The sequence below is a fragment of the Balaenoptera musculus genome, chromosome 6, assembly GCF_009873245.2.
Source record: "Balaenoptera musculus isolate JJ_BM4_2016_0621 chromosome 6, mBalMus1.pri.v3, whole genome shotgun sequence".
In the NCBI taxonomy this organism is placed as follows: domain Eukaryota; kingdom Metazoa; phylum Chordata; class Mammalia; order Artiodactyla; family Balaenopteridae; genus Balaenoptera; species Balaenoptera musculus.
This window is the reverse complement of record NC_045790.1, coordinates 40,620,796-40,648,658: the sequence shown is the minus strand read 5'-3', so window position 1 is coordinate 40,648,658 and position 27,863 is coordinate 40,620,796. Positions and strand designations below refer to the sequence as shown.

At 37.6% G+C, this 27,863-nt stretch overlaps 1 protein-coding gene across 2 annotated transcripts; it reads right to left on the bottom strand.

Moving 5' to 3' along the window:
* Nucleotides 1–387: 387 nt before the first annotated feature.
* Nucleotides 388–23,187, bottom strand: C9orf72 (C9orf72-SMCR8 complex subunit). 2 transcript variants are annotated; one of them, XM_036856647.1, is made up of 11 exons: nt 23,124–23,187; nt 17,973–18,460; nt 16,785–16,844; nt 13,190–13,285; nt 12,375–12,439; nt 11,041–11,113; nt 9,162–9,278; nt 6,265–6,500; nt 3,838–3,895; nt 2,322–2,431; nt 388–2,216 (listed from the first exon to the last, which is right to left on the bottom strand). In XM_036856647.1, the coding sequence occupies exons 2-11, from the start codon at nt 18,414–18,416 to the stop codon at nt 2,030–2,032; spliced, it is 1,446 nt and encodes a 481-aa protein (XP_036712542.1). In that variant the 5' UTR covers nt 18,417–18,460; nt 23,124–23,187; the 3' UTR covers nt 388–2,029. The 2 variants fall into 2 exon arrangements, with proteins under 2 accessions (XP_036712542.1, XP_036712543.1); XM_036856648.1 differs by lacking the exon at nt 9,162–9,278 and having other exon boundaries at nt 405–2,216.
* Between the last annotated feature and the right edge of the window lie 4,676 nt (nt 23,188–27,863).

Genomic DNA, 27,863 nt, shown 5'->3' with positions numbered 1-27,863 from the left:
ATTCCTCACACTTTCACTTTCATACTGGACATCTATACTGGGGACCTGGAAGGAATAACTTCAACTTAGGTTGTATTAATATTATTATAACAATAATTAAAAAAAAAGAATTTACACAAGCATTATCTTATATCTGATATATTAATATAGAAATTAAAAAATCAAAATGCAGTCCTGGGAGTTAAGCAGACAAAAAAATAAAAACCAAAACAATCAAACCACATATGATTCCAGCATCACATAGAACCTTTAAATGTATTTTCTTTCAAAAGAGAAAATCAATAAAAAAAATTGTTTAGATACAACATGAATGTCAGCAGAGCAGGAAGCCAATCAGTCTTTCAATATCATAGCACTGCTTTTCTAAGCAAATAACCGAAAGACACAAAATTTCAAAGATATTTTATTCAGAATTCTCCATCTAGGAGAAAAGATATATAACAATGTGCACACATGCTTTAATAACTTATTTCACTGTACAACTTGCATCCCATACAATGGTACAATAAATCAGCAAAAGAAAATAATTAGCACTTAAATAATCTATCATGTAAATAGCACTGAATACAGGGTTCAACAAGGTGGAATCTGTACATTTTTTCATGACTGAGCCAGAGCATCTGTCAATCTAGTTGAGTATGTGTCTAAAAATCGAGATGTCTACACTTTTCTTATTAGTGATGTGAAAGGCTATTAGGACCTATGTTGGTTTTGGTTAAATTTGGTGGGTGAGAGCAGAGGGGCTCTATCACTTTTATCCCTTTCTTATAAATACTTTTCCCTTTTATGTTACTTCCACAGTTTTAAATAAAAATATATTTTATGCTTGTGTATACTATTTTGTCAATACTGTTCTAGCACAGAATTATGTTAATTGGTTATTTTATAGCTAGCAAAATGGTCCAAACACATTAAGGAAACAAAAGAAATTGACCACTTAGTTCTGCCAAAGTAGCACCTAGTAAAACAGCATGTCAGTAACGTTTCTCCTGCTAGTCCTCCTACATGCAGGCAAAGAGACGTGGCAACAACTTCAAAAACACGGGCAGAAATTTAAGGAAGAAGATACTATTCCTGTTCCTGAAAAAAAATCTTACTAGTTAGTATTTCTCTATTGCATTTAATAATCTCGGAGTTATAATGATTGCTAAATCAGAGGAAGACTATACAAGAGGAAAACAAGATAAAAAATGAGTGACTAGTGAAATCTGAACTTTTTCCAAGAGATTATATTTTCCAAGAAAAAAAAAAGGCACAGGAGGTATACATTTCAATTTGGCTCAAAAATAATGAAAATTAACTGAAAAAAGTTGGCAATAACTACTGAAACATAAAATCCAATTCTCTACGTTTTCTGTGACAGAGCTCAACAAACAAACAGAAAAACACCCTGATTGTGGTTCACCATAATCGGGACTATACATACTGCCTGATGTTTCTACACAGACTGAATCCCAAGGACTAAGTCTGCAAAGTAGGATCGAACAATTGATTTCAATAAAACATCTGCTTGATCAATATTTTCTTTCTAAAACTTAACCTATGTTCAAGCTAACTTCCTTTTGTGGAACTGAAACGATTTAAATGCTCTAATTTTTAGCTGACTGTAAAAGTATTACAGTAATCCTACATACCAAGGAACACCAAGAGATGGAAAGTCAACTAGTATTATATCTGTGAAAGCTAACTCAGATTTCACTTGGATACTTGTAAACCATGAATCATAAGTTTCAAAAAAACAGTAGTTGTGGTCAAGTTTATATCCTATATCTTTAAAAGATACCAATAATATTTATTATAATTGTAAACATACGTCTGTCTCCCAAGAGAGCACATCCAGGAAAAGGTGCATTTATTGTAACTGCACCTAACATCCCCTTACAGGCTTTCTGTGACAACTGCAGTGTAACTAACTACCATTGCTGAGTAGGACTCTAGGCCACAACCCGAGGGAATCATGTTTCCCCAATACCACGGAGCTACTTTACCAGCAATTATGATCGTGACGCAACATTAACAAGTTACACATTTAAAAAGTCATTAGAACATCTCGTTCTTGGACACTAGTATAGAAAGGTCTTCCAAAGATAAAGGAATGGAGGCCTGGTTTAATTTTCTCAGCTAGAGCCATTATTATGTTAAGATCGCCCTCTGCTGTTAAATCAAGGTCTATCTTCAGGTTCCGAAGCGATTTAAAGGGCTTTTTCCCCTTCTGCCTACAAATAATAATAAAAAAGAAATTATAACACAGAAAATGTCCAAAGGGAACAAAACAGAAGCAACGTATGAAGGTTTTTCTTCCATTTAGGAGTCTGACTTACGTATCATCTTCTATATATTTTATTAGTGTCAAGGCTTTTCTGTGAAGGACGAGCAGAAACTGTGCAAGGAAAGTACTCCTGAGAGACAGACCGGGTTTCAAATGAAAGATCTGCAGGAGAATGAAGCGTTTTTATAAATAATTTGCCCCGTTCTACTTATACACAGCATGTTTCTGTCTCAGCGCTGACAGTGCCTGGCAGATAACTCACGTTAGAGCAGCTAACCACTTCCACAGATGCGCCCTGACACACAGGAGGAGGCGGAGGTATGGGTCTGGGAGTCATCTAACAGTTCTGTTTTATCTTTAAGAACTGACTCAAATTTTTCCTTCTGCCTTAGACTGTATCCGTGTTCATTTTATTTGTCATTAAAAATCATGATATAAGTTACTTCTAGCTGTGTTACTTAACTTTTCTCTGCCCACATCTTCAAATAAAATTGGAGCTACCAGAGGTGAGCCGTGCTTAGACTATGGTTTTTTTTTTTAAATAAATTTATTTATTTATTTATTTATTTATTTTCGGCTGTGTTGGGTCTTCGTGGCTGCGCGCGGGCTTTCTCTAGTTGCGGCGAGCGGGGGCTACTCTTCGTTGTCGTGTGTGGGCTTCTCATTGTGGTGGCTTGTCTTTGTTGCAAAGCACAGGCTCTAGGCGCGTGGGCTTCAGTAGTTGCGGCTCGCGGGCTCTAGAGCGCAGGCTCAGTGGTTGTGGCGCATGGGCTTAGTTGCTCCACGGCATGTAGGATCTTCCTGGACCAGGGCTCGAACCCGTGTCCCCTGTGTTGGCAGGCGGACTCTTTACCACTGCGCCACCAGGGAAGTCCTAGACTATGGTTCTGAGATATTCATATTTTTCTATTCTGGGGGGGTGGGGGTACATGTGTAGTGGTAGAAGGATTTTATTTCTGCTTGGGAAGCATGGAATTACATGACTTGGGATTATCTTTGAACTTTGTAATATGTCACAGATCACATAGACCTGGATCCAAAATTCCTAGTCAACCTAACAATTATGTTATTTCAAAGCTGCATCTATGACACTGTTTCTTGGCCTGATCCCCAGAAAGATAATTATGACAAATCTCTGTTATCTTAAGAAATAAGACCCATATAATCTAAAATTTTCTTCAAAATCTAGATTTTTTTCAAAGGAATGAGACAATAAAGATGCTATCATGTAAATAAGTTTTAAAGACATTGTTTGCTCAATTAAGGCAAATAAACATTTGTACAATATCCCCCTTACCAAAAGAAAACACCCTTGGGTTATAAGTTAGTGCTTAGAATTAAAACATTTATTATTTGAACTGGGGGATGCTGCATCTTTAATTGTTAATATACAGGCTACTCCCCTCTAACAATTCAGAAGAAAAATAATTTTGACACTTTAGAAAGATCAGAGACTCTACAAAAGGACTTAATTCTAAATTATATATATAGTATAGGCAGTGTGGGATATATTGAAAAAGAAAACATGTCATACCATTCACTCTGACAATCTCAGGTTTAACATTTACCTGATCCAGGAAGGCTTTTACTAGAGTGTCTCTGTGTAAGACATCTTGAAAAATATTCCTATGAAAAAAAACAGGCCAAATGTTGAAATGATTTCCACAACCTCTCATACCAGCCAATAAATTAAATTCTTAGAAGTGGGATTATAAACATATTTATAAGAATTAGATATATATATATTTGAAAATATAAAATACATACTCATTTTAACTCAAGGATACATTTGTCTATTACTGGAGTTTGTCAGGCCACAATGTAATTATTTTCTCTCAAATAGTATAAGCAGTCCCAGGAAGGGTATGTATGTATCTATCATACACATTATAAAAAAATACCGTGAGCCTCAGGCGGTTAATAAATATAATTACCAATCCCGCCATCTCAAAAATATAGAACAGCAACAAAAATAAACACATACCACTACTACCAAAAACCAAAACAAAATAAAAGGTTAACTTCACATACTAATAACTTCTAATAAGTAGTTTAGGAAGAAAAAAAGGTAAGAGGACGAATGCTGGGTAACATTCAAGTGGGATTAAGGAACACACACAGATGACTATCTGCAACATCTTGACCACTGGGTTTGTATCCACAAGCCCATCATCTGGCAAGTAACATGAATCAGCTACCTAAGAAAATGTCAGCTACATTGGCAATGAGCAGAGTAAGAAGTTAAGTTGTAATTCACACTTGAGATAATGTTTATCTACCACACAACCTAGGATATAGTAGGTTCTTAAAAAAGACTGTCCCTTTCCCAACCCCCTTTGATCTTTTCTCTTCTTCTTTCCCCTTCCTTGCCTTCTACTTCCCTAAGGAATTTACTGGGATGCTAGGTTATACGCAAGTCAGAGGGTAATATAACATTTACTAAGGTAAGCAATTTTTAACTGAAAAGAAAGACTGAAAATAGTAAGGATCATCATATAACTGACAGGAGTAGCAGGGAAGGAGGTGTGTGCGCAGAGGTAATAGGAAAGTACCTAAAATTTCCCAGTTTTAGGAGATGGGTGTTCCCTACTACAGAAGAAGGAAACTCAGAAGGGGGAAAAATCAGCATTTCACAATTACTGGCTGTCCAACTGGTGGCCAGTGTGGGCACTGACAACCTTTCTCTGGCTTTGGAGAGAGAATTCAGCTATTTAAGTCTAGTGTTCTGAACGTATCTGTTTCATAAATTGATTGTATTGGTCATATGTGAATTAGGTGAAGCAAAGTGTTAAAAAATTCCCCCAAAAGCACTCTCCAGGAACCCACCAAAAAAATAGAAAAAAAAAAAAACCAAACACTTTAGGAAAGAAGAAAATGCTTGAAGGATCAGATTAATTTTGAGAATTTTGACACGTGTGCCAAAATTACCTATATGTGAAAACTTAGGGACCTGAAATTCTTATTTTGACCAATTTGTTTTCTAAACCAATTCCCCTAAATCTTTCAAAGGACCCAACAAGAACACCAGAGAGCTGGGAAAAGCTGGGTCCTAATGAAGCCATCTTCCTGCACCTAGAGACACATGAGGCTGGGGATCCCTTGGACATGGTGTTTCCTTGCTATGCTTTTGGGCAACACCTTCTGTCTGACTACTGGTGCTTCACATGTCTGTTGCCTCAGCTCAAAATTTTTCTTCAAGACACAGGACAGGGTTGCTTGCTCCAATTTTACTGCTGCCTTGTACACTCAAACCTCGATTATACTAGTTAACATTTATTGAGCACATTCTATGTGCCAGGCACTTTAAACTGATTAAAGAGAACCATGATAGTATACTATAATTTCTTTTCCTGATTTCAGAACATCATTTAAGTGTTTTATAATTCAGATTTATCATCTTTTTTTTTTTTCTAGTTGAGTCCACATTCAACATGTTACTATCATTACTTTTTTTCTTGTTAATTTACTGATCAGACTTTATGGTAAGAAATGAATAAAACAATATAAAATGCAAAGTAAAAGAATGCTCTATTAATATATTTTGACAGTTTTGCCATATTTTATATTTATATATCAAGGAAAAACAGACTTAGAGAATTACCTCCTTAGTTAATAAGGTTTAGTTAATAAGCCTTTTATGACTCTTACACACTAGTCTATAAGCAATGTAAGGAGCTGGGGCTGTCTGGTTGGCCACTATTAACCTTAGCACCAAGTACTGCACCTAGGGGCTCAATATACATTTGTTAAATAAATACTTAAATACTTATTTTTAAGCACTATTCTGACCTATCTTACGGGAAACACAATTATATTAAGAAAAGCTGACATTTAAGAAAAAATGCTTGATTAACCAAATACTTCTTCCAGTATAATTCTCCTAGTAATATTTCTTTCCTTTTAAACACCAAATTGTTTGTTTTCTTTCTACTCATAAAAGATACAGTTGTCTAATATTGCTTAATGACAATATCAAAAAGCAGGGCACGACATACAAATCAGGAGTGAAGCTTTCGTCCGTGTAGATGATGGTATCCTGAGCCATGTCTTCCTCTGAAGTGGCTCTCCAGAATGCTGCCAGCTCTGACCTCATGTATCTACGCTGATTATAAATATGTTCGTGACAGGGTGGCATCTGCTTGACGGTGTTGACGTCCACATCTATGTGCGTGGTGGGATAGGGCGCGTACATGACTTGCCGGAAGGGAAGCACAAAGCTTCCAGTTGAATCCTGTTATAAACGAAAAGAAAATTTACTGAGAGAGGAACCAAGATGCGGAGTAGAAGGACGTGCTCTCACTCCCTCTTGCGAGAGCACCAGAATCACAACTACCTGCTGGACAGTCATCGACAGGAAGACACTGGAACTCACCAAAAAACATACCCTACATCCAAGGCAAAGGAGAAGCCACAATGAGACGGTAGGAGGGGCGCAATCACAGTAAAATCAAATCCCATAACCGCTGGGTGGGTGACTCACAGACTGGAGAACACTTATACCACAGAAGTCCACCCACTGGAGTGAAGGTTCTGAGCCCCACGTCAGGTTCCCAACCTGGGGGTCTGGCAACGGGAGGAGGAATTCATAGAGAATCAGACTTTGAAGCCTAGTGGGAATTGACTGCAGGGCTTCGACAGGACTGGGGGAAACAGAGACTCCACTCTTGGAGGGCACACACAAAGTAGTGTGTGCGTCGGGACCCAGGGGAAGGAGCAGTGACCCCAGGGGAGACTGAACCAGACCTATCTGCTGGTGTTGGGGGGTCTCATGCAGAGGCAGGGGATGGCAGTGGCTCACCATGGGGACAAGGACACTGGCAGCAGAAGTTCTGGGAAGTACTCCTTGGCGTGAGCCCTCCCAGAGTCTGCCATTAGCCCCAGCAAAGAGCCCAGGTAGGCTCCAGTGCTGGGTTGCCTCAGGCCAAACAACCAACAGGGAGGGAACCCAGCCCCACCCATCAGCAGTCAAGTGGATTAAAGTTTTACTGAGCTCTGCCCACCAGAACAACAGTCAGCTCTACCCAGCATCACTCCCTCCCATCAAGCCTCTTAGATAGCCTCATCCACCAGAGGGCAGACAGCAGAAGCAAGAAGAACTACAATCCTGCAGCCTGTGGAACAAAAACCACATTCACAGAAAGACAAGATGAAAAGGCAGAGGGCTATGTACCAGATGAAGGAACAAGATAAAACCCCAGAAAAAGAAAATTTACTGTCTTTTACTCCAAAAGATATGAAGAACTATCTTTTAATTAAAAAAAAAAAACTGGCTTTAACTTAGCAAATCCAGCTCTAGAAATTTATCCTGGAAAATGAATCATGATTGTGTGCCAAATTCCAGTGATGTGTGTGTTACAGCACTGGGTTAGACAGTAAAACGCCAGAAACAACCTAAGTATCCAAAAAGAGAAGTGATTAAATAAATAAAAATGGTTTATTGTTTAGCTGCTAAAAATTAAGTTGCCAATGTTTATGTGTTGATATTGAAAGATGTTCACAATACACTGTGAAAAAGGAAGTTAAAACATGTAAAGTATAATCTAATTTTTTTGGGGGGAGGGGAAGATATGAAAAAAACACTAACAGAAGAAAAAAAGATCAGAAAGAAATATGCCAAATATTAACAGGGCTTATTCATTGGATTATGAGATTACAAGTGGCTTTTTACATTCTTCTTGATTATTCATATATTCTGTTAAGTCTCAATGAATATGTATTTTTATAGTAAGTAAAAAATGTACTTCTTTCCAGGTATAGTCAGTTGGGTGGGTAGCCAGCTGCCATATAACAAGTACCTACTGTTATAATGTCAAAGTATTCTCTGGAAAGCTATACAATTTAAACTTGCGTGGAAAACTCTTAACAAATATTTTTTCATTAAATTATAGTTTCAAGTTTTCCACTATGCATTTGGTATAGGTCCCTTTTAGGGATAAAATTATACAATAAATGAGATGATGCTGAGGAAACAAAAGTACTAAGTACCTTATTACGCCTTTGATAGGAGAAGTTCTAATTTTCAGATTTGTACAATTCAAATCAAAAATGAGTTCCTCTTAAGTAGTTTCTGTATTTAAACACTATTATTCTCAGCTCAGAGCACGCACATTATTGAAAATGTAAAAGCTGAAAATAATTTTTATTTGCAACAATTTTTAGTATTTTTTTCTTTCATTTTACTATACCTATATCCTCAAGAAAGTATTCACTCTGAGAGACTCACATAGCCATTAGGAAATCTACTTCTTCACACCTTTGACTATAATTGAAACATCAATAATAGATTCAATAAAGTGAATAACAATTCCCCATAATTATTGAAAATAATTGCTAATTTATATTTATCTGTTTTGCTCCTTGAAAAGCAGACTCAAGTAAATAAAGGAAAAATATAAAATAATTTTTTTTTATGTATATATGTGTGTGTGTGTATACACACACACACATACATACATCCAGGAATTGCTCGAGTCCTGTACACTGTTTCAAGATAGGAAGCAGCTTAACATTTTTTCAATAAATGAATATGGTACTTTAAACATAAAATGGTAACACCAAAATTCAAATCCGTTCAGTAAAAAAAGAAATGTTCCCATTTAGTTATGGAACTTGATTCAAGCACATATTAAAAAAAAAAAAAAAACCTGAGGCCAGACAGGCAGCTACAGGAAACCAGAGAGAAACACAAAGAAAGTTATTCTGTGATGTTTCACTGATACTAACTATAAATTCATATGACACGTACTCCACGTTCAGACCTGCGTAAAGGAAGTCAGCTCCTTGGCATATAAACATGAGACACATTAAATGCTAATATTCAAAATATATGTATAAAGATTCTCAAAAATGATTTAAAAAAATTGGGTTCACCTGTGATAAATGGACACTATACCTTTAGTAGGCCTTGTACAAAGAGCCCTGACTCGTATTTAAATGATGATTCTGCTTCACATAATCTGGAGCATTTTCTCTCTGCTGGAGTCAGAAAAAGGCATAATGTTCTTACTATCTGTAAGTGAAAATATTTTAGCATTAAAATATGAAGTAAAAAGGTCACTGGTTTGCTTATGAAAGAGATCTGAATAGAAATTTCAATTGTTATTGTCAATAAAATCTATTCTGAGAAATAAGTATTCCATGGTCAACTGGAATAGTCTATGGGATATCACACTTGTTGCTTAAAATAGGTATTCTGTGGTCAAGTAAGTTTGGGAAATGTTAGTAAATTTACTGTATGGTATCTCAAAACCTTTAACATTTGAATACATATTGTGACTCTCCAGGTGACTGAAACAATATGCAGACTTTCTCAAACTTACTTGACCATGGAACCCTTATTCCTAATCTTATATTCGGAAATAATGACCTAATATAATTATTGATTGTATCTCCACCCAGCAACAAGTGTGTTTCAAACAAGTAAACAGTTTGGACGAGAAAACTAAATGCAGTTAAATCAAGCAGAATTATGGCTTCTGTTAATAGTTCTACATGTAAAATCCCATTACAATGAATATCTAAGTGTCTAACTCCTTCAACAGAATGAGAATTAATTCTTTCAAATTTAATTTAAAATAAGCTAGCCATTGGTTGGGGATTAGAAACCTATCATTCTAACAGGATTTGATCATAGTTCTATTAGGAAAAATAAAAAGCCATCTAACTACCTTGGAATTCAGACTATATTCAGAGTTTTTATATTAAAGCAGTGGTTTTCAAACTAGTGATGGCAACCTTTTCTTAAATTAAAAAGAGAAAAGATAAAAGGGAAGCTATTAAACTAGAAGAGGATGTGGGATGAGAAAAATGTTTGAAAAACAGAGCCCCAACCATGGAGGCTTTCTCCCTCCAAGAAGCAACTGGGAAGGCCCTGTGGAACCTGACGGCTTCGGAGGACACAAATTGAAAGCTACCTTCCTTGGGTAACAGAAATAGTAAGTCACTAGATGTAATGTAATAACAGAGGTAAGCTAACCTGTCATAAATGGTTGTACCAGAAATTTAATTTTGGTAAATCAAGGGTCAAGTAATTATACAGGGTAGCTTATTATATTACAGAAAAAAAAAATTATGAATATATTTGTCAAGCAAATAATCATTCCTAATATATTTCCTGTGTAAAACTTAGAAAAATTAGGTTTGTTTAAACTGATAGATATGTGCACTTTTCTCTCTCTAATTAATGATCAGTGAAGAAAAGTACAAAATCCCTTAGTTTATTACCTAATGCTTGGAAAGGTAACTGTTCATTAATTATTTATTAACTCATAGAGCACTAAAAGAAATGGTCACAAATGTTACTGAATAAGATATAACCTCTATCGATCACTAAATAGCAATAGGTCCCTAAAAGGAATAGATTTAGGGGGAAAAGCAAGATAGTGAAATCAAGATGAATGATCAGATACCATTTCTTTGTAATTAGTACCAAAAGTACATGGCTATCTTCACATTTATTAAAGATAACATTAGGAAATAGAAGACAAATATTTTTAAAAACATCTGATTTTAAAATATTCTCAAAACCATTTATACAGTACTGAGACTAGTATTTATGAATTATCACAATGAAACTGATAAATGACTTCCTATTCAAACAGTTTACTTTAAACTCATTTTTGCCACAGAGTGTCACAGTAATTTGGTCAGATTATGTTGCCTCCTTATACTATTAGATCATCTTGACTGCAACCTAACCTTTAAATTACAATCCGTAATATGTTAGCAGTTTAAAAAAGTCAGATCATTTGCTGGATTATAAAATAAATTACCTTATTTACTTTCTCCGCACTGCTACCTACTACAACAGAACAGCCACATGTCTGCAAGTGGGAGCTGATGGCACTATAAATTGAAAAAAAAAAAAAAAAAAAAAAGATTATAGCTTTACATGATGAACACCAAAGCTCTGATTATAATGTCATCTTTTATTTCTATAGTACTTTGCATTTTCCACCACATGCCTCTCACAGATTCTACTTGAACCTTAAAACAATGCAGTTAGTAAAATATTACCATTTTATCGTGGAAGAAACTGAGGTGTAGAGAGGTTAAGTGGTTAATTTTAAGTCAAATGGGATTCAAAGTAACATGAATGGCTGACACTGAGCAGAGTCAGGACTAAAGAGCTCCTGGTTCAAGCCATGTGAGGCCTGGAGATTAAACAAGCTCACACCTCTAAGACTCCATCATGAACCTAAAGGAGAAGACTGTAGACATAAAAGCAAATACTTTATCCTTTCACTCCTTATTTTTTAAAATAAAATTTTGTGATAATCTGTAATTGTAAAGAAACACTCAAGTAGGAGATGAGATTATACGTGTAGATGCAGTACTTAGTTAAGGGACTTAGCACATAGGCACTCAATAAATACTGGTTATTATTATTGTTATTATCACTTTCTTAGAAGAAATATAAATAGAAAATGTAAGCTATTAGCTATTATTATGTGCTTATATGTGCCATGCACTGTTTTAAATGCTTAATATGATTTATCTCACTCAAGGCTTACAACAATCCTATGAAGTAGGTACTACTAATATTCCCATTTTATAGATGAGGTAATGGAGGCACAGAGAGTTCAGGTGGCTTGCCAGGAAGTAAGCAGTAAGCAGAGAGTTCAGGTGGCTTGCCCAGGGTTACACAGCAGTAAGCTAGGAAGTCTGGTTTTAGAGCTCACACTTTTAAGCACTAAAATCTATTGTAAAATGGAAAGGATCAGTACAAATATGAATAATTTTCTTTTCTAGGCCGAAATAAGTCTATCCACAATGCAACTTAATTTGAAAGGATTCTTAGTTTCAGCTTTAATGAGAAGAAAAACAAGAAACCGGAACCAAACAAGGGTCCAAGAATTCTTGTCTGGGTACTACGGAAATTCAGCTTCTTTAAATATTAAATAGAGTAACATCAAATATATCATAGGCATGTGATAAGTAAAGAAGTAACACAAAGCTAAGCAATAGTTCAGATATGCATTTTGACCCTAGAATAATGAAGGCAGGCATTCTGTTATTATTTTCTTCCTTCCCAATCTCGTCACAGGTGAGCGTAAGATTTGCATCTGCTTCATCCAGCTTTTACAAAAAGAAACAAAATTCTTACTTGAGAAGAAAGCCTTCATGACAACTGTCACCAATATCATCATCATTGAGAACTGTATCAGCTATCTGAAATGCACCAAAAAAAAAAATTTATTCTGGCTGTAACAAAACGCTGAAATGACACTTTTAATACACAAGTTTTCTGAAGTCTAGGCTCAATATAACACACTGCCCTCATTTCTGAGCATCACAAATCCCCATAAAACAATCTGTGTGCATCACTACAAACTTGCAGAACAAATGATGTGAAAGCTGGTCAGACAGCTTAAGCAACAATGCTTACAAGAACAATTTCCTCTTCTGAGCCGTCACAATCAGGAGACACATCTTAATTACAAAGTCAGGGAGCAACAAAAATAGTTTCCTAAAGATTTCTCTATACACGCATAGCGTGTAATTCCTAATGTCCTCAACAAATGAATGATTAAGGAAATCAGATTAGTGAAGGTAAGTGAACTTCCATTAACTGCCAGTGATTTGTACACTGCTTTGTTACAAAAAGTACTGCATTAAATACTGATTGATTCTCTAAGGTCTGAAATTCTCTCACTTAGGAAATACAAAAGTGGAGAAATTAACTTAATAAATTTAATTGTATCATATTACCATTACTGACCAAAAAGCCTCTGGCCATAAAATTCAGGATTTTAAGTGTGTTTGTTAAAGTGGCTAATAATTCATATGAATAGTATATATGACAAAAAAATGTATATTACTAAAATTAGAATATTACTAATATACATCATAGTAATATAACTCAAGGGAATTGATAAAGCGTACCATTGCTCCTATTTAACATTACAAGTGAGAACTTACATTTATTTCTTCAGGGACACTGTGGGATTTCATAGATGAAAGCAGTTCCATTACAGGAATTACTTCCCCAGTAAGCATTGGAATAATACTCTGACCCTGCATAAAAAAGTAAAATGAGGTGAAGAAAAGTCACACAATATAGGATAAAGTGGGCAATAAAAAATCAAAAACTGAAAGCAAAGAATAATACCCTTTGATAGAAATACTTGATAACTTGTTCAAACACAGCCCCAAACAAGTCTACTACTCCAAAATATTTCTATTTCTAAAGGATTTACATGCTATTTAAAACTCCTTTTCATTCTTCCGGGAATAATTTTCTTTTTTTCTCTTTTTTTTGGCTGCACTGTGCAGCATGCGGGATCTTAGTTCCTCAACCAGGGATCGAACCCATACCCCCTGCAGTGGGAGCACGAAGACTTTTTTTGTTGTTGTTAATTAAATATCTTTATTACGGGAAAGTTTCCCATATCCCATACTATGCCTAGAATATGTTAACTCATTGAAAGTATACAGTTTTTTGTTTTTTTTTTTTTAATTGGGGCTACATTTGTTTTACAATGTTGTGGGAGGATGGAGTCTTAACCACTGAATCGCCAGGGAAGTCCCAGGAATAATTTTCTTTAGTCAGAATGGAATCATTGGTTTATCATTTACACGAAATAATTAAATCACCACACCAAATTTAGAAAGGATCTCCTTTGAAATTTTATTTGAGATATAAGAACTTTTGTTAATCAAAGCTCACTGATGCATTTTATATTAAAAATGAGGAAAGCCAAGCATAAAAAGGCTTTGAAATGCTCAGCAGATAACTCAGTAGTAAAGTGTGAATCAATACTCAATCTCAGGACTTCCCTGGTGGTCCAGTGGTTGGGACTTTGCCTTCCAACGCAGTGGGTGCAGGTTCGATCCCTGATCATGGAGCTAGGATCCCACATGCCTCGTGGCCAAAAAACCAAAACATAAAACAGAAGCAGTGTTGTAACAAATTCAATAAAGACTTTAAAATTGGTCCACATCAAAAAAAAAAAAAAAAAATCTAAAAATAACCCCTCAATCTCTACATTCATAATAAGGTATAATCTACCCAAATGCAAATCAAAGTCATAATGTATATTTTTAAGAATCAATAAAGCAGACAAATTTTCTTCAGTGTTCTTTCAAGGTAATGCTACTACTTATTACATCTCAAAGATGTAATTTTAAAATCTGTAGTTTCTAGAATGAAATTGAAAATTCAATACAGAACACCACACACGTAAAGTGTCTCAAATACGGGTGCTCCCTCATTTATTCACTGCCACCACCACTCCCCCAAAATGTTTTGCCCATCCTGAATACGTAAACTTTTAGAGAGGCAGATGAAATTGTCACATGTCTATCAATTTTTAGCTACGCATGTTTTAAAATCACATATTATTTAAGATCTAACAATAAAACTTTTCCCCTCATTCACGTTTTATGAAATGATTATATTCAAACTCACTACATGCATATTCAAATTAGAACCCCTGTCATCCTTACAGTCAGTCCTTTTTTTGAGTGACCAAACCTAGTTTTCAGAGCCCCTTATCATATAAGTTGCTGAAGAATTTAAATGTGATGCTGTCTCTGGAAATTTTATCCTAATAGGCCCCCTTGCATCACACAGGAGGTTTTATTATTTAAAAAAAAAAAAAAAATCCATCCTGTAGTAACTTACAAACATAAAACCACTCATTGTTTTCACTTTTCAAAGTAATTTTTTAAATGTCTGCTTACAACTACAACAATCAACACATGCAATTCAAGAAGATTAATAACTGAAGCTGCGTTAAATTTGCTTCCTTGTAAAACGATTTTATCAGATGACAGTTATAAGCATCTAAAACTAGCACTGATTAAAGTTGTTTTAGACTAAGTATCATCCTCAAACAGTATTTATTGTTCAAAATAAAGTCACTGCAAGCACATGATATGAGATTTGCAAGAACTCGATTATCAGGTGACTCCTTTTCAGAAAGGATAGTTATGGGAAAATACCTTCCCTTAGGTGTAGGCATATATAGTATGTCATACACAGCATCTCAGACATTTATCATCATAAGCAAATGGATATGCTCATTGAAGCTTAACAACAATGACAAATCCTAGACGGCTGAACACAGAAGAGGCTCTAAAAGAAAATGCTTCCAGTTATTTCCTCCTTGGACTTCTCTAACTTGAACTTTTCAGCAGGTGAACGTTTCCCCTTTAAAAACCTCCAGTTTGTCCAAGTATACTTTCCTCCTGACATAGAAGGGATAGGATAACATTTTCAACAAAAGCCCTTAAACGAGAAATAAACCTTAATGTTAATAGTGGTCAACTTTTTAAGTACAGGTTTCTGGTTTGAAAAAAAATCCCAGAAAAAGGAGAATTTTACTGGGTCCTAAATTTTGTTATTTTGAGATAAGTCTACTAGTTACTCTGTAACTAGCAGGTACATCTAGAAGTTGGTGAAAGTCATCCCATTCCTTGGCACCCTGCTTACTGACCAGCAAGCAAAGGCTGAGCTTCTCTGAGTAAAGGGAAACATTTCCTTGTAAGTCTTAGAACTTGCCCCATAATTACCTCCTTCTGACTTTTGTAAAAGTTATTTACAAAAGTACAAACATAACAATTTTGTAAAGAAGATCATTTTATAGGGTTTTGTATTTCCCTTGTTCATGTTCCTGTAGTTTGACAAACTTTTAGAAAAAGTTCATTGTTTAAAATATCATTTGTCTCAGGCAAGCTAAAGAGAACCAGGGAGAAGGCTAGTTTAGACTGGAGTTTTAACAGAGGAGCAAGGAGGGTGGCCAGAAGCAATGAGAGTAAAAGCAAAGAGCACTTTCTCCTTCGGGGATTCGCCTTCTGAACGTCTCTGCCCTAGACTGAAATGTTTTGCAATTAATTTCCATAAGGGAAGCCATACCCTTGCAATCATGCTTCTCAAACCCTGGTGCCTGCTCCCTAAGGATGTTCAAAACCATGGGATAAACACAGCATGTTTTCCTGGAGACTTGATACCACTGGAAGCCCGAGTGGTAAGAAGGTGAGGAATATCACCGGCAAACTGTAATATTAAAACAAAAAGATATATCACGGAATAAAATGTAAATTGCATGAGTTTTAAAGATACAACACGGGACTTCAAAGAAATATGATGCTTAGAGCTGTGTCTGTACCCCCAGATACTTTAGGGGCACTCACTCTCCTGTTACAACTACTTCTGTGGAAATGTTTGAGAAGCAATACCTTAAAAAAAAAACAAAACTCATATAGAATTTAAAATTTTTACTATGAACAAGTTATCCAAAACTTATCCCGTGCAAACAGAAAAAAAGGGAAGCAAAATATTAATTTGTGGATGCAATTATTATTATCCTTTATTTATTTAACTCTTCAGGTCTAAGATATGGAAGTTTTCATCCAGTTTATTCCATTTATCTTCATAAAGATTCTGTTCGTGCTCAGGCTCACTCTGTCAAACAAATATGTCTTCAAGGCCTTAACAGAAGCAGCCCTTAGCTTTATACAGACATATGTAGTGGGTTTAGCAGTGTGTGGTAATATGCAATCTGCACCTTACCTGATCTTCCATTCTCTCTGTGCCTTCCAAGATGATCTTCTGGACATTTTCTTGCCTTTCCTGAGCGAGAGAAAATTCATTAAAATAAAAAAAACCACAACATTTTGATACTTGTTTATTTTTCACAATACAGTTAAATGGCAGACATCTTCTTGGGTAATTTAGTTCATGGGAAAAACACGTTCCACTTTAGGGCAAAAAAAAAAAAGTGGGGGGGATTAACCCAACAAATCCATGCTCTCATAGACAATATGAAATAAAATAAAAACACCCTTTTTGTCTGCAGTTAAAAACAGATAATGTGACAGAAAGAGTCAATGTAACATCTGCATAGTTTCAGAAAGGAAACTAATGATTTGTACTTTTCAAATTAGATAAGATCTAGATGAATCTAGTGACTATACAGCTTCCAGATTTTAAATGATTTTCATAAGCATGTGAGAAATAAGGAGGCAAGCCTGCAAACACAGTAAAAAAACTCTTCTTTTAAAAGATACTATTTTTCCTTGCTATTTGGTAAAAGCCTTATAAAATCAGTAAGGCTTTAGTGGACTTCCATGTTAGTATCAAACTGCAAAGCAGAAAGGAGAATTAAATTTGTTCTTCTCATCTGCCAAAATTACAGTATATGGAAATATAATTATCACTATATATTAAACTATAAGATTAGGGGACAACAATGATTTCCTCTAGCTCAATCTACAAAATTAAAAGGAATATCTCCTGAAAACCATTTGGTCCAACTTCTTCGTTTTACAAATTTGGGAACTTGGCAAAGAAATTAAAGGGACCAAAGGTTATTTGGGCAAAGGGTTACGAAACTATTGTTCTGAACTGCTTACACCCACACAGTGGTAAGTGAAAGACAGGGTCATGCAATGCAGAAACAAAAAGCTTTTAGAGTCAAAGGCTCCCAAGACAAATCCAGACTCTAAAATTTATGTTTCCTTATTTCTCTAAGCTTCTGGCTTTCTATTTACAATGTGATGCTATCATCTCCTACTTTCCAGGGTTAGAAGACCACAGACATCAGCCTAGATCTATCCGTACCTAATAGGGTAGAAGCAAATAACAGCTCCTTTTTGAAGTTAATTGCATGTAATTTCTAAAAATTAGATAAAAATGTATCAGAAGGTAAACTTTCAGTGGCTAGGTTAGCATGCTTAATAAGCTTCCAAACCCACTCACCTTGTGCATCCATATCCTTCCCTTCCGGATAATGTGCGTTAATCTATCCACACACACTCTGTGAAGTGGGAGATAGAAACTCAGTTCCGTCTGGGGAAGTATAATTGATAGTCCATAGGTGCTCCTATCCCCATTCCAGTTTCCATCGAAGATTAATGAAACAATAATTACTCCTTTTTCAGACAAGACGAAAAACTTTACGTCTATCGCCCCACTCTCTGCATTTCGAAGGATTTCTCCATTGAGGGTATGGTTGGCAAGAAAAGTTATTTCTCCGTCGCTTAGAAGTAACTGTTCTGTCTTTGGAGCCCAAATGTGCCTTACTCTAGGACCAAGAATATTGTCCCAGTAAGCAAAGGTTGCTGCTAATAAAGGGGATTCACCACTTAAAGCAATCTCTGTCTTGGCAACAGCTGGAGAAGGTGGTGGACAGAGAGTCGACATCACTGCATCCCAACTGTCACATTATCCAAAAGCTCCAAGGTTATCTAAACAATGACATACAAAACCAGTGATTAGGTTCAGCGATTTTAAGTCATCCATCAAAAACGCAAATTTTGGGACTGACATATATACACTACTATATATAAAATAGATAACTAATAAGGACCTATAGCACAGGGAACTCTACTCAGTACTCTGTAATGACCTATATGGGAAAAGAATCTAAAAAAGAGTGGATATATGTATATGTATAACTGGTTCATTTTGCTGTACAGCAGAAACACAACATTGTAAATCAATTTTAAAAAAGAAATAAAAGGCATTCTAAGGTCAAAAAAACCCCCAAACCCTCAAATGATTTACGTATACGTGGTTTTCTCCTCTTCAGTCAAAAAGATTTGGAAGCATGTCTCCTACATGAAAGAGACATTAAACTAGCATGGCAGGTGCATATTAAGTGTTTGCGATATGATGATCGCAAAATGTACTACCATACATAGTAACATGCCACTTATATTCAGGGCATACACTTAGAAATCCAAAATAATGGCCTTAAAAAAAGCCTCTGAACATTAATATAAAATATTATATACTAAAGCTCATAGAATGGATCCTCACTGTTTCTAAATATCCAGCCTATATGCAATTCTAATATGATAGGATATTTGGTTCCTAAACCATAGGAACTAAAGGGAAACAAATTGAGAAAGGGAGGGCTCAGCTAGAGACCATGACACTTGTTGTGGGCTGAACTATGTCCCCCACAAAATATATGCTCAAGTCCTAACCCCCTGTATCTGTGAATGTGACCTTATTTGGAAATAGGTGTAATCAAGTTAAGATGGGGGTCCTAATCCAATGGCTGGTGTCCTTACAAGGAGAGAAAGATTTGGAGACACACAGACAGGGAAAACAGGGCCATGCGAAGATGAAGGCAGAAACTGGAGTGATGCAGCTACAAGCCAAGGAATGTGAAGGACTGCTGGTAACTATCAGAAGCTAAGAAGAGGCAAAGAACGATTCTTCCGTGGAGCCTTTAGCGGAGCATGCCCCTGCCAACACCTTATTTCAGACTTCTAGCTTTCAGAACAGAGAATACATTTTTCTCATTTTTACATCACCCAGTTTGTGGTACTTTGTTATGGCAGTCCACACCTGACAGCAGAAAACCTTAAAAAAAAAAAAAAAAAAAAGGCAAAAGCTTGCAAGAATACAACAATCTAGAACCATAAGAGAAAATGAGCAAAAAGTCCTCAATGCACTCAATGATTCTCTTTGGGTAACAGGATGCTAAAGCCCAATACTGGTGTTTAAAATGACAGATAAATACATTTAATATGCTATTCAAGAAAGCAGCGTAGCCTTTTATCATTGCAAAGAGAGTTCTACTAAACGGTTAAAGTAAAAAAGCTTTAGTTATTTAAAACATGTAGAGAACTAAATGATTGGATGGGCCCAGTCAACCTTTCAATCTACTGAGAAAACAGAGAAGAGGAATTGCCCAAGGTCACCAAGCCAGGCTGGAATCCAGGTCTCTTGTATATCTTAACCCACCCCATTGTATCACTCTGAAAGTGTACATTCAATGTGATGTTAATGTAAAATGAATCATTCCTGCCTAATATTAAAATTGAATACCTATGCATATTCAATACCAATTTCATTTAAACAAGTCTAAAATTGTGGAATCTATTCGTCATATAATGGTAAAGGATAGTAGTTAATAATAGGTGAACTATGATATATCTATCTTTGCCTGTATGATTGCTTTGGGAATTAACATTTTATCTGTAACTAAATTCATGTCAAAGTAAACCATTTTACTTAAAATAAAGAATTTGATCTACATCTTGTCAGGAGAGTTCAGAGATTGATGAAAAGCAAAAAAAAAACCCCAACAAAAAACGACTCTAATTTTAGAGTACTGTATGAGCACTTTTATCATGATGTCAAGAATAGTTATAAGTGCTTGGCAAAACGCTTTACAGCAGGTATGTGCAGAAATGGTTTAACACAAGAACAGTTCTTGTGTATTTTTTATTTTAGAAATTCATTTAGGAAATATTCACTTTTTAAATGTGTTATATCAATTTAATAGACTTAAGAGACTACAGTGGGTATAAGTTGTATAGTTTAAAATATCCACTGTTATGGATACAATTTAAACAGTCAGTTTATAATGACAGAATATAGGAATATAATCTGAATTGAAACTGTAATGATGCTATGATAATTAACAACAGCAAACTGGAGACCAAGGAGACGAATTAAGTAAACACAGAGCTATACAATTATATGGTAACATATTCTTCTTTTGTTCTTCCTTTTTGGATAAAAAAGGTGAATAATCATAAAGGCAATACTGCAACTCAAACATTTCATCATTATGTTGAAAATAAAAACACTTCCTTAAATGGAATTGAGCCCTGGAGCAGATATGGTTAGATTATGGGACAACTTTTTACCTGATTGTGAAAACTCAACTATTATAGACCACTAATTACATTCAGTCTCATTGCTAGTATCATTAGAAAGAGAATAAGGGACAAAGATTACGCTGAATTGTTTAGCTTTAAATCCTGCCAAAAGTCACAGAGGAGTACAGTTAGGAGAGTAGTAAAATGAGTCTACTAACACTTAAAGTCATCATCTTTGGTAAAGAAAATCCATACATACAGACATGGCTCAAAAAAATCAGTTCAAAATCAAGTCTTTTATCTATATATCTTATTTACATGTAGTGCTGGCTACACCAGAGAGTTATCAAACAAAAGCCGTAAGAGTCTTTGAGGGAAGCCAGGATTCAAATTGGGTGACACAGTGGCTTGCCACACTCCTGTAAACAAAAAACAGGGTTCATGAGGATGTACCCAATATACTTCCTGAAAATCATCCAACATATGCAGATGTAGAGATTATACTAATTATCACCTGTTAAAACTGTTAGCACACGGGTAGTCTTGAAGTTTTGCTTTTTCTTAAACCTTTGCTAAAAATCAGCCATCTCTTCCCTGATTGATATTTAGAAAGTTGGTTGGTCCACTGCTGTTGCAAATCAGAATTCAACCATCATAAGGCCCACACTTCTTGTAACCATGTTTTCTGTTTATTTTCTCCCAGCTCTAAGAGAAGCAGGATCCTAAACCAGCCCACCTTCCAAAACAGGAGCTGCCCAGACCAACTTTATTGACAGTGATCTGCTTGCAACACCAGATAGTTCACAACACTTTTCAAGACTCAGAGGTTAAGTTCATCATATCACTATCAGACCATCTCTCACAGCTCCAGTTTCTCAAATAGGCAGGCTAACCTACTACTCCTTAGAATTACTTAATTAAAATAGAGCCCAAGGGCAGGCTTGAAAGATAGGAGTCTCCTCTGGTTTTCTCTCTCTCTGAAAGTAAATTCTGAACTGCTAACAGGGCCAAAGAAAGACACTATTTTATCAACTTTATAAGGTGGGGAAAAACACTTTAGCCCCTATGTAACTGTTTCCTTGGAGCAGGTTAGTTCTGGCATAGTGCACAATCTGCAATGTGGTCTATCACTTCTCTTGTTTTTGTTTCATGTGCGTAAAGAGAACAGGCATCATGAGGTAGTTTCCAACTGATTCAGGGCTTTCCTAGACTGCCAAGGTGCTGGCAACAGTGTCTCTGTCACATAACACCATCATACTTCAAGTACTCTGACTCCATATTATTAATTTCCCATATATTGTATTCTTGCTTCTGTGATGTTCCCTTTATGTTAAAAGTTTTCCAAAGTCTAAGATCGTATCTAACAGTATTTTCCACTCTCTTTGTACAAATTAAAGTGCCAGACGTATTGTGTCCCCTTGCTTTGCATCACAAGAGAGATGAGAACAGTTTGAATTGAAATTTATCCACTGGCCACAACCAGACTGTTTTAACTAGAGCCTAACAATCTTCATTGTTTCTTAAAGGGCCATCTCTCTCGGGCAAGTGCATAACCTCCCGGTCTCCTGAATACAGAAGCCTGGTGGAGTTCACCGGGGCCAGTCAGACCCTGAGTGGTCACAGCAGACGCGTAATCAGTGCACTTCTTTTTGCAACCGATACCATCAGTCAAGTGATGCCCAAGTCATAATGGTCACTTCCTTTAAGTAAGTCTGTGTATCCTCGGAGAAGTGAAGTAACCAGGTCATGAACCACAGAACGGGAGCAAAAGACAGTCTAGAATTGCTGCCCAAATTTACAAGACATCAGCAATCCTTAGAAACTTCAAGTTCTGTAGACGAGTAGTATTACCCCACGCCACGCCGCTTTATCCCCTCTCGGACCCCGACTTGGTACGGAGCAGCCGCGCGCCTCCCGCCCTCTGGTTTTCCCCGGGCCAGGCCTCTCGGTGCCCGAGGCTCCTTTTCCTTGAGTCACGGCACAGGGGGTCCGACGGGTCCCTCTGAGTGTCACGCCGGGACCCCGAGAAGGAGCCAGCTCGGAGGCTGTGCGCGGAAAAGCGAACCGATCCCTATCCCCCTGCCTCTGCGCCGCCACTGCCAGAAAGCCCGGATGAAGGCAACTCCACTGGTCGCCGGGCTGAAAATCCCGATGCCGGCTTTCGATCAGGGAAGAGAGCGGCAAAGAGAGGACCAGCCGAGCAGAGCCCTGGCGAGAGCCTCCGCCGCCGCCCGCGCGGTCCCGGCACCCGGAGCCCAAACAGCCACCTACACGCCGGCTTCTCACTCACCTACTCGCCACCGCCTGCGCCTCCGCCGCCGCCGCCGCCGCCGCCGCCGCTGCGGGCATAGGACCGCAACCGCAGTCCCGCCCCCGCGGCCCTGGCCCCGCCCCCGCGCGCGTTGCGTCCCCGAACCCGCTTCACGCCGTGGTCGTTTCCCGCCTTGTGCTCTTCTCCTGGTAAATTTTATCAGATCTTTCCTCATTCACCCTTAGCGAATACTGTGAGAGCAAGGGGAGGAGAGAAAGGGCGGGAAAAACAAAGCCACACACCTCCTAAACACACCCCCTGCTCTCTCTAGGCCCCGCCCCCTTAAAGAAGAAACCGGGCAGCCGGGATGGCTGACGCGTCAAGCGCCATCTTTCACGCGGGCGGAACAAGTCGCTGTTGTTGCGCTACCGTTTCCTCGTGGGACACCGTAGGTACGCCTTGGTGTTTTCGAAATGCGATTATACGTAAACGCACGAGATCTGCGCAAGGCGGGGGTCGGGGTCGGCTTGCTATGTTCCTTTGCTCAATGACGCGCTCGGTAAATTTAGCGTAAGCTGATAACCGAGATAGTTCCGTTCTTAACGGGGAAGACTCCTGGGCCCCAAGAAAGCAAAGAAGAGTTGGTGGTTGTGAATGGTTTTGTTTGTGCTTGGCAGGTAGCAGACGCTCTACAAATAGTTGATGAACGAATGGATTTGGTTTTTTTTAATGGCACAATTCAGTACACTGTAACTTCACCCTAAACCTCGTTAGTTAATTTTCTTTCCCACAATATATAGTCACAACAATTTTGTCTTTACATGTAAGCATTTTCTCAAGGATGATTTAATTGTCTTTAAACATCCTATTAGCTAGTTGCACAATGTGGATGAGTTGGGTGGGTTTTTTTTTTTTTCACCTTTGAAAATGTACTTTATTGTTTTGTTATGTGCTGTAAGATTTTTTGTTTTTAATCTCCAGTTAAGTAAGCCTTTTGGTCTACAAGTGTGTATTTTCAGGTTATTCGCTACAGATGAGTGGCACAACATTTTTCATCTTTAAAAATCATGTAGGACATCTTTATCATTCAGAGGAAGAAATACACAAAATGACTCCCTCAAACCTATACCCTCTGCAGAAATAGACCCCTTACCTATGCTTTATGCTTATATCAAACACGAAAAAATCTACCATTTATCTAGTTCCTACTGTGTCTTTGGTATTGTGCTTCTCAGCCTACATAAAGAATTACACTTGGGGCTTCCCTGGTGGCGCAGTGGTTAAGAATCCACCTGCCAATGCAGGGGACATGGGTTTGATCCCTGGTTCGGGAGGATCCCACATGCCGCGGAGCAACTAAGCCCATGCGCCACAACTAGTGAGCCTGCACTCTAGAGCCAACGAGCCACAACTACTGAGCCCACGTGCTACAACTGCTGAAGCCCACCTGCCTAGAGCCCGTGCTCCACAACAAGAGAAGCCACTGCAATGAGAAGCCCGCGCACTACAACGAAGAGTAGCCCCCGCTCGCCACAACTAGAGAAAGCCTGCGTGCAGCAATGAAGACCCAACACAGCCAAAAATAAATAAAATAAGTAAATTAAAAAAAAAAAAAGAATTACGCTCAATCCTCCTAACACATTTAGGATATAGATATTATCATCCCTGTTTTACAGAAGATATGACCAAGGTTCAGAGAGATTATTTACCCAAAGCCACTTAGCTAGCTGATTCAGGCCAGTCTTGTGCAATTCCAGAGCCCACTGAGTCCTGAGGACACCAGCCTTGTACTGAGTGGATGACAGCCTTTCTCAGAATACCTATGGGGGAGAGTACCAACACCTCCAGTTCAGAGTAAGATTGGGACTCAGATTAAGTGCCTAAGAGAGGAATACAGTGCCAAGAACAGTTTTTCCTACTTCAAAATTCTGCCTAGGGACAAAATTTCCCTTGTCTCCAATTCTGGTTTTGTGCAATATCAACCCTAGAACAACTATGCTTCCTAAGAGAGACTCAAACACCAAGGCCTAAATTCTGCATGACCATGAGACTAAGATACATATTGAAAGTGGCTCTGTATGCATGATGCTTTGTAGTTAGTGAATGTGCATTTTCCCCCTCACATCTAATTGAGCAATTGTTTAGGCATTGTGTAGCAGTAGCTTGTATGTCTTTCAGTGGATCAGAGCAGGAAAAATCCAGTCGGAGGGAAAAAGTAGTTGTGACTTAGTACTGTGGTTCATAGTATTTTCATGCTCAAAGGTGTAAAATAGGAAGACAGGTATCCTAGCACACATTGCTTCTTCAGGAAACCAAAAAAAAAAAATGATGTTAAGTATGTAGTAATGTGATCCATACTAGCAGCACCAAAGGATGGCTTGGGAGGACTTTAACCCTTAACCCCTCCAAATTCTGTTAATCAGTCCAAATAAACCACCCCAAATAACTATACCGTTTAAGTGAAAATAGGTTTTGCTATTGAAACATATCTTCAAGCAAGAGCCTTAGTTCCCCATTTCCAACCAGGATCATATCCCTTAGACCCTATTTAGAAATGTTTGAGCTAACCACCAATCCACATATAATTAATGAGCAATTACACAAAAAGGCTTTACCCTAGGGAAGCCGTGGGGCACATGTTTAAGAGCTTGGGCTCTGGCATCAGAGTTGTTGTAAGTATTGTCTCTGCCTTTGATTAGTTATGAGACTTTGGGCAATACTTAACTTCTCTGTGCCTCAGTTTCCTCAGCTGCAAAATGGCAAGTAGAATAATTTCCCGAAGGGTTGTTGTGAGGCTGACCTGAGATCAAGCAAGCTAAGAATTTAAAACAGACAGTCAAGAAATTGGGGCTCTGATCTCAGTAACTATGCAGGGGTAACAGAAGCAATAACAAATTACAAACCATGTAAACAATGTACATATTTATAATTCCAATAAATAGAATGTCAGAACTCAGAGAACCTTCTTGCTACATCACAAATGTCAGTTATGGTCAGAAAGCCTTTTCCCCATCCTCTCTTTATTAATGTATTTCAGAAATGTGTTATGTGTTGCTTCGGAGCTGGAGCTGAGGACTTGTTGATTACTTCCTGTTTACCAGGATTACAGCAAATTAGACTTAACTGTGACTGGCACGTGAACAATCTGACTTCGGACATGGATGAGAAATATTGCTGAATAAACCACAGTGAGTTTAATTTCTTTTAAGTAATAAGATTTTATGTGGTTGCCTTAATCATTTCCGACTTATCAATATGCAATTTATGTTACCTTTTGGTTGGAATATGAATGACCCAACACCCAACTGAAGTACTTCCAGTTGGAATCTTGGTTCCTGGATATATCAAGTTAGTGAGCTAGTGTGATATAAATGGTTTAGAAAGCTGTAGTGTGTCCATGATTGGAGCTAACAGTCTATAGTTCTAATAATGATTAATGTAGGCAGTGCCCCTGCAAGAGAACATCATTAGGATCCAATATGTATTTCTTTTCGGGTCCTCCTGGGACTCACCATTCTATAAACAAGTCAGTAAGCCTCTCAATGGGAGGAATCACATTCTTGGCCAGGTATTAACCTCTGTTCCTTCCATACTGGTGATCTGCAAGCAACAGTTGTGAGTGATCTAAGGCCTCAGATAAAGAGTCTCCAGGGGAAGAAATTCCTAGTTCACTGCAGCCCCATGTAACACACAACAAGAAAGACAACAAGAAGTAGGAAGATAGGCCGACCATTTTCTAAAATCTTAAGACCAGATCATTAGCTAATTTATTATAGAAGACAGATTATGAAGTTTTAGCTTGATGAGTTTATCATATGTTGATGGAATTGGGGTGGAATCAGCAGTGCACAGTGATGGTGCTGGTGCTGCACTACCGGAGGCCTGAGTTGCAGTGGACCAGGAGCAGATGACCGAAAGCACTCTCAACGGCAATGACTCCCTCACTAGCCATAAGCTTCCCAGACCCACCTCAGAATATGCCCCGGAGCACATCGGCCTGTGGATACCCCTCTGCTTGCAACTCTCAGCAATTTTTTGTGTTTATACTTGTACTTTATTGTACTTACTAGGATGTTGCTTTGTAAGTAGGCTCCTTATTTCACGTGTGACTTCCGCCTCTCAGCTTTGTCCCAGGCTATTTGAGACCCAGGGCAGTGTGCTTAACAGTTTCATGTTCCGACTCCTTTGTTTTTAGCTCATATCAGATGATGGGCAAATGCCAGATGGCTGATTGAAACTTCGCTCCAACTGTTATTATCCTTAGGCCAGGCTCCTGTGGTGTAAGTGCTTCTTTTGAAACTAGCTTTTGTCTTTATTTAAGAGTCGGGGTTGTTCTGTTTAAGGATCAGGGTCACTCTGATGTAAAGTGGATGAGGAGCTGTGAAGGAGACCATTTCTTTTTTGTCATCTGGGTCATTTTTCCTATCTCCCTTCTCCACACTATTTCTTTAACCCAGCAAAGAAATATAAAACCACAACTAATGTCTCTGAGCCAAAATCACAGGTCACTAAGTTTTTTTTTTTTAAATAAGTTACAGGTGTACAATATAGTGATTCACAATTTTTACAGGTTATACTTCATTTACAGTTATTATAAACTATTGGCTGTATTCCCCATGTTGTACAGTATATCCTTATAGCTTATTTTATACATAATAGTTTGTACCTCATAATCCCCTACCCCTATCTTGCCCCTCCCCCCTTCCCTCTCCCCACTGGTAACCACTAGTTTGTTCTCTATATCTGCCTCTGTCAGGTCACTTAGTTTTAAAATGTTTT

Coding starts and splice junctions, on each gene's coding strand:
- C9orf72 (XM_036856647.1), bottom strand. CDS start 18,416: ATGTCGACTCTCTGTCCACCACCTTCTCCAGCTGTTGCCAAGACAGAG. Junction 11,114..12,374: donor CATGAAGGCTTTCTTCTCAA/GTAAGAATTTTG, acceptor TTCAATTTATAG/TGCCATCAGCTCCCACTTGC. Junction 3,896..6,264: donor GAAAGCTTCACTCCTGATTT/GTATGTCGTGCC, acceptor TTTTTTTCATAG/GAATATTTTTCAAGATGTCT.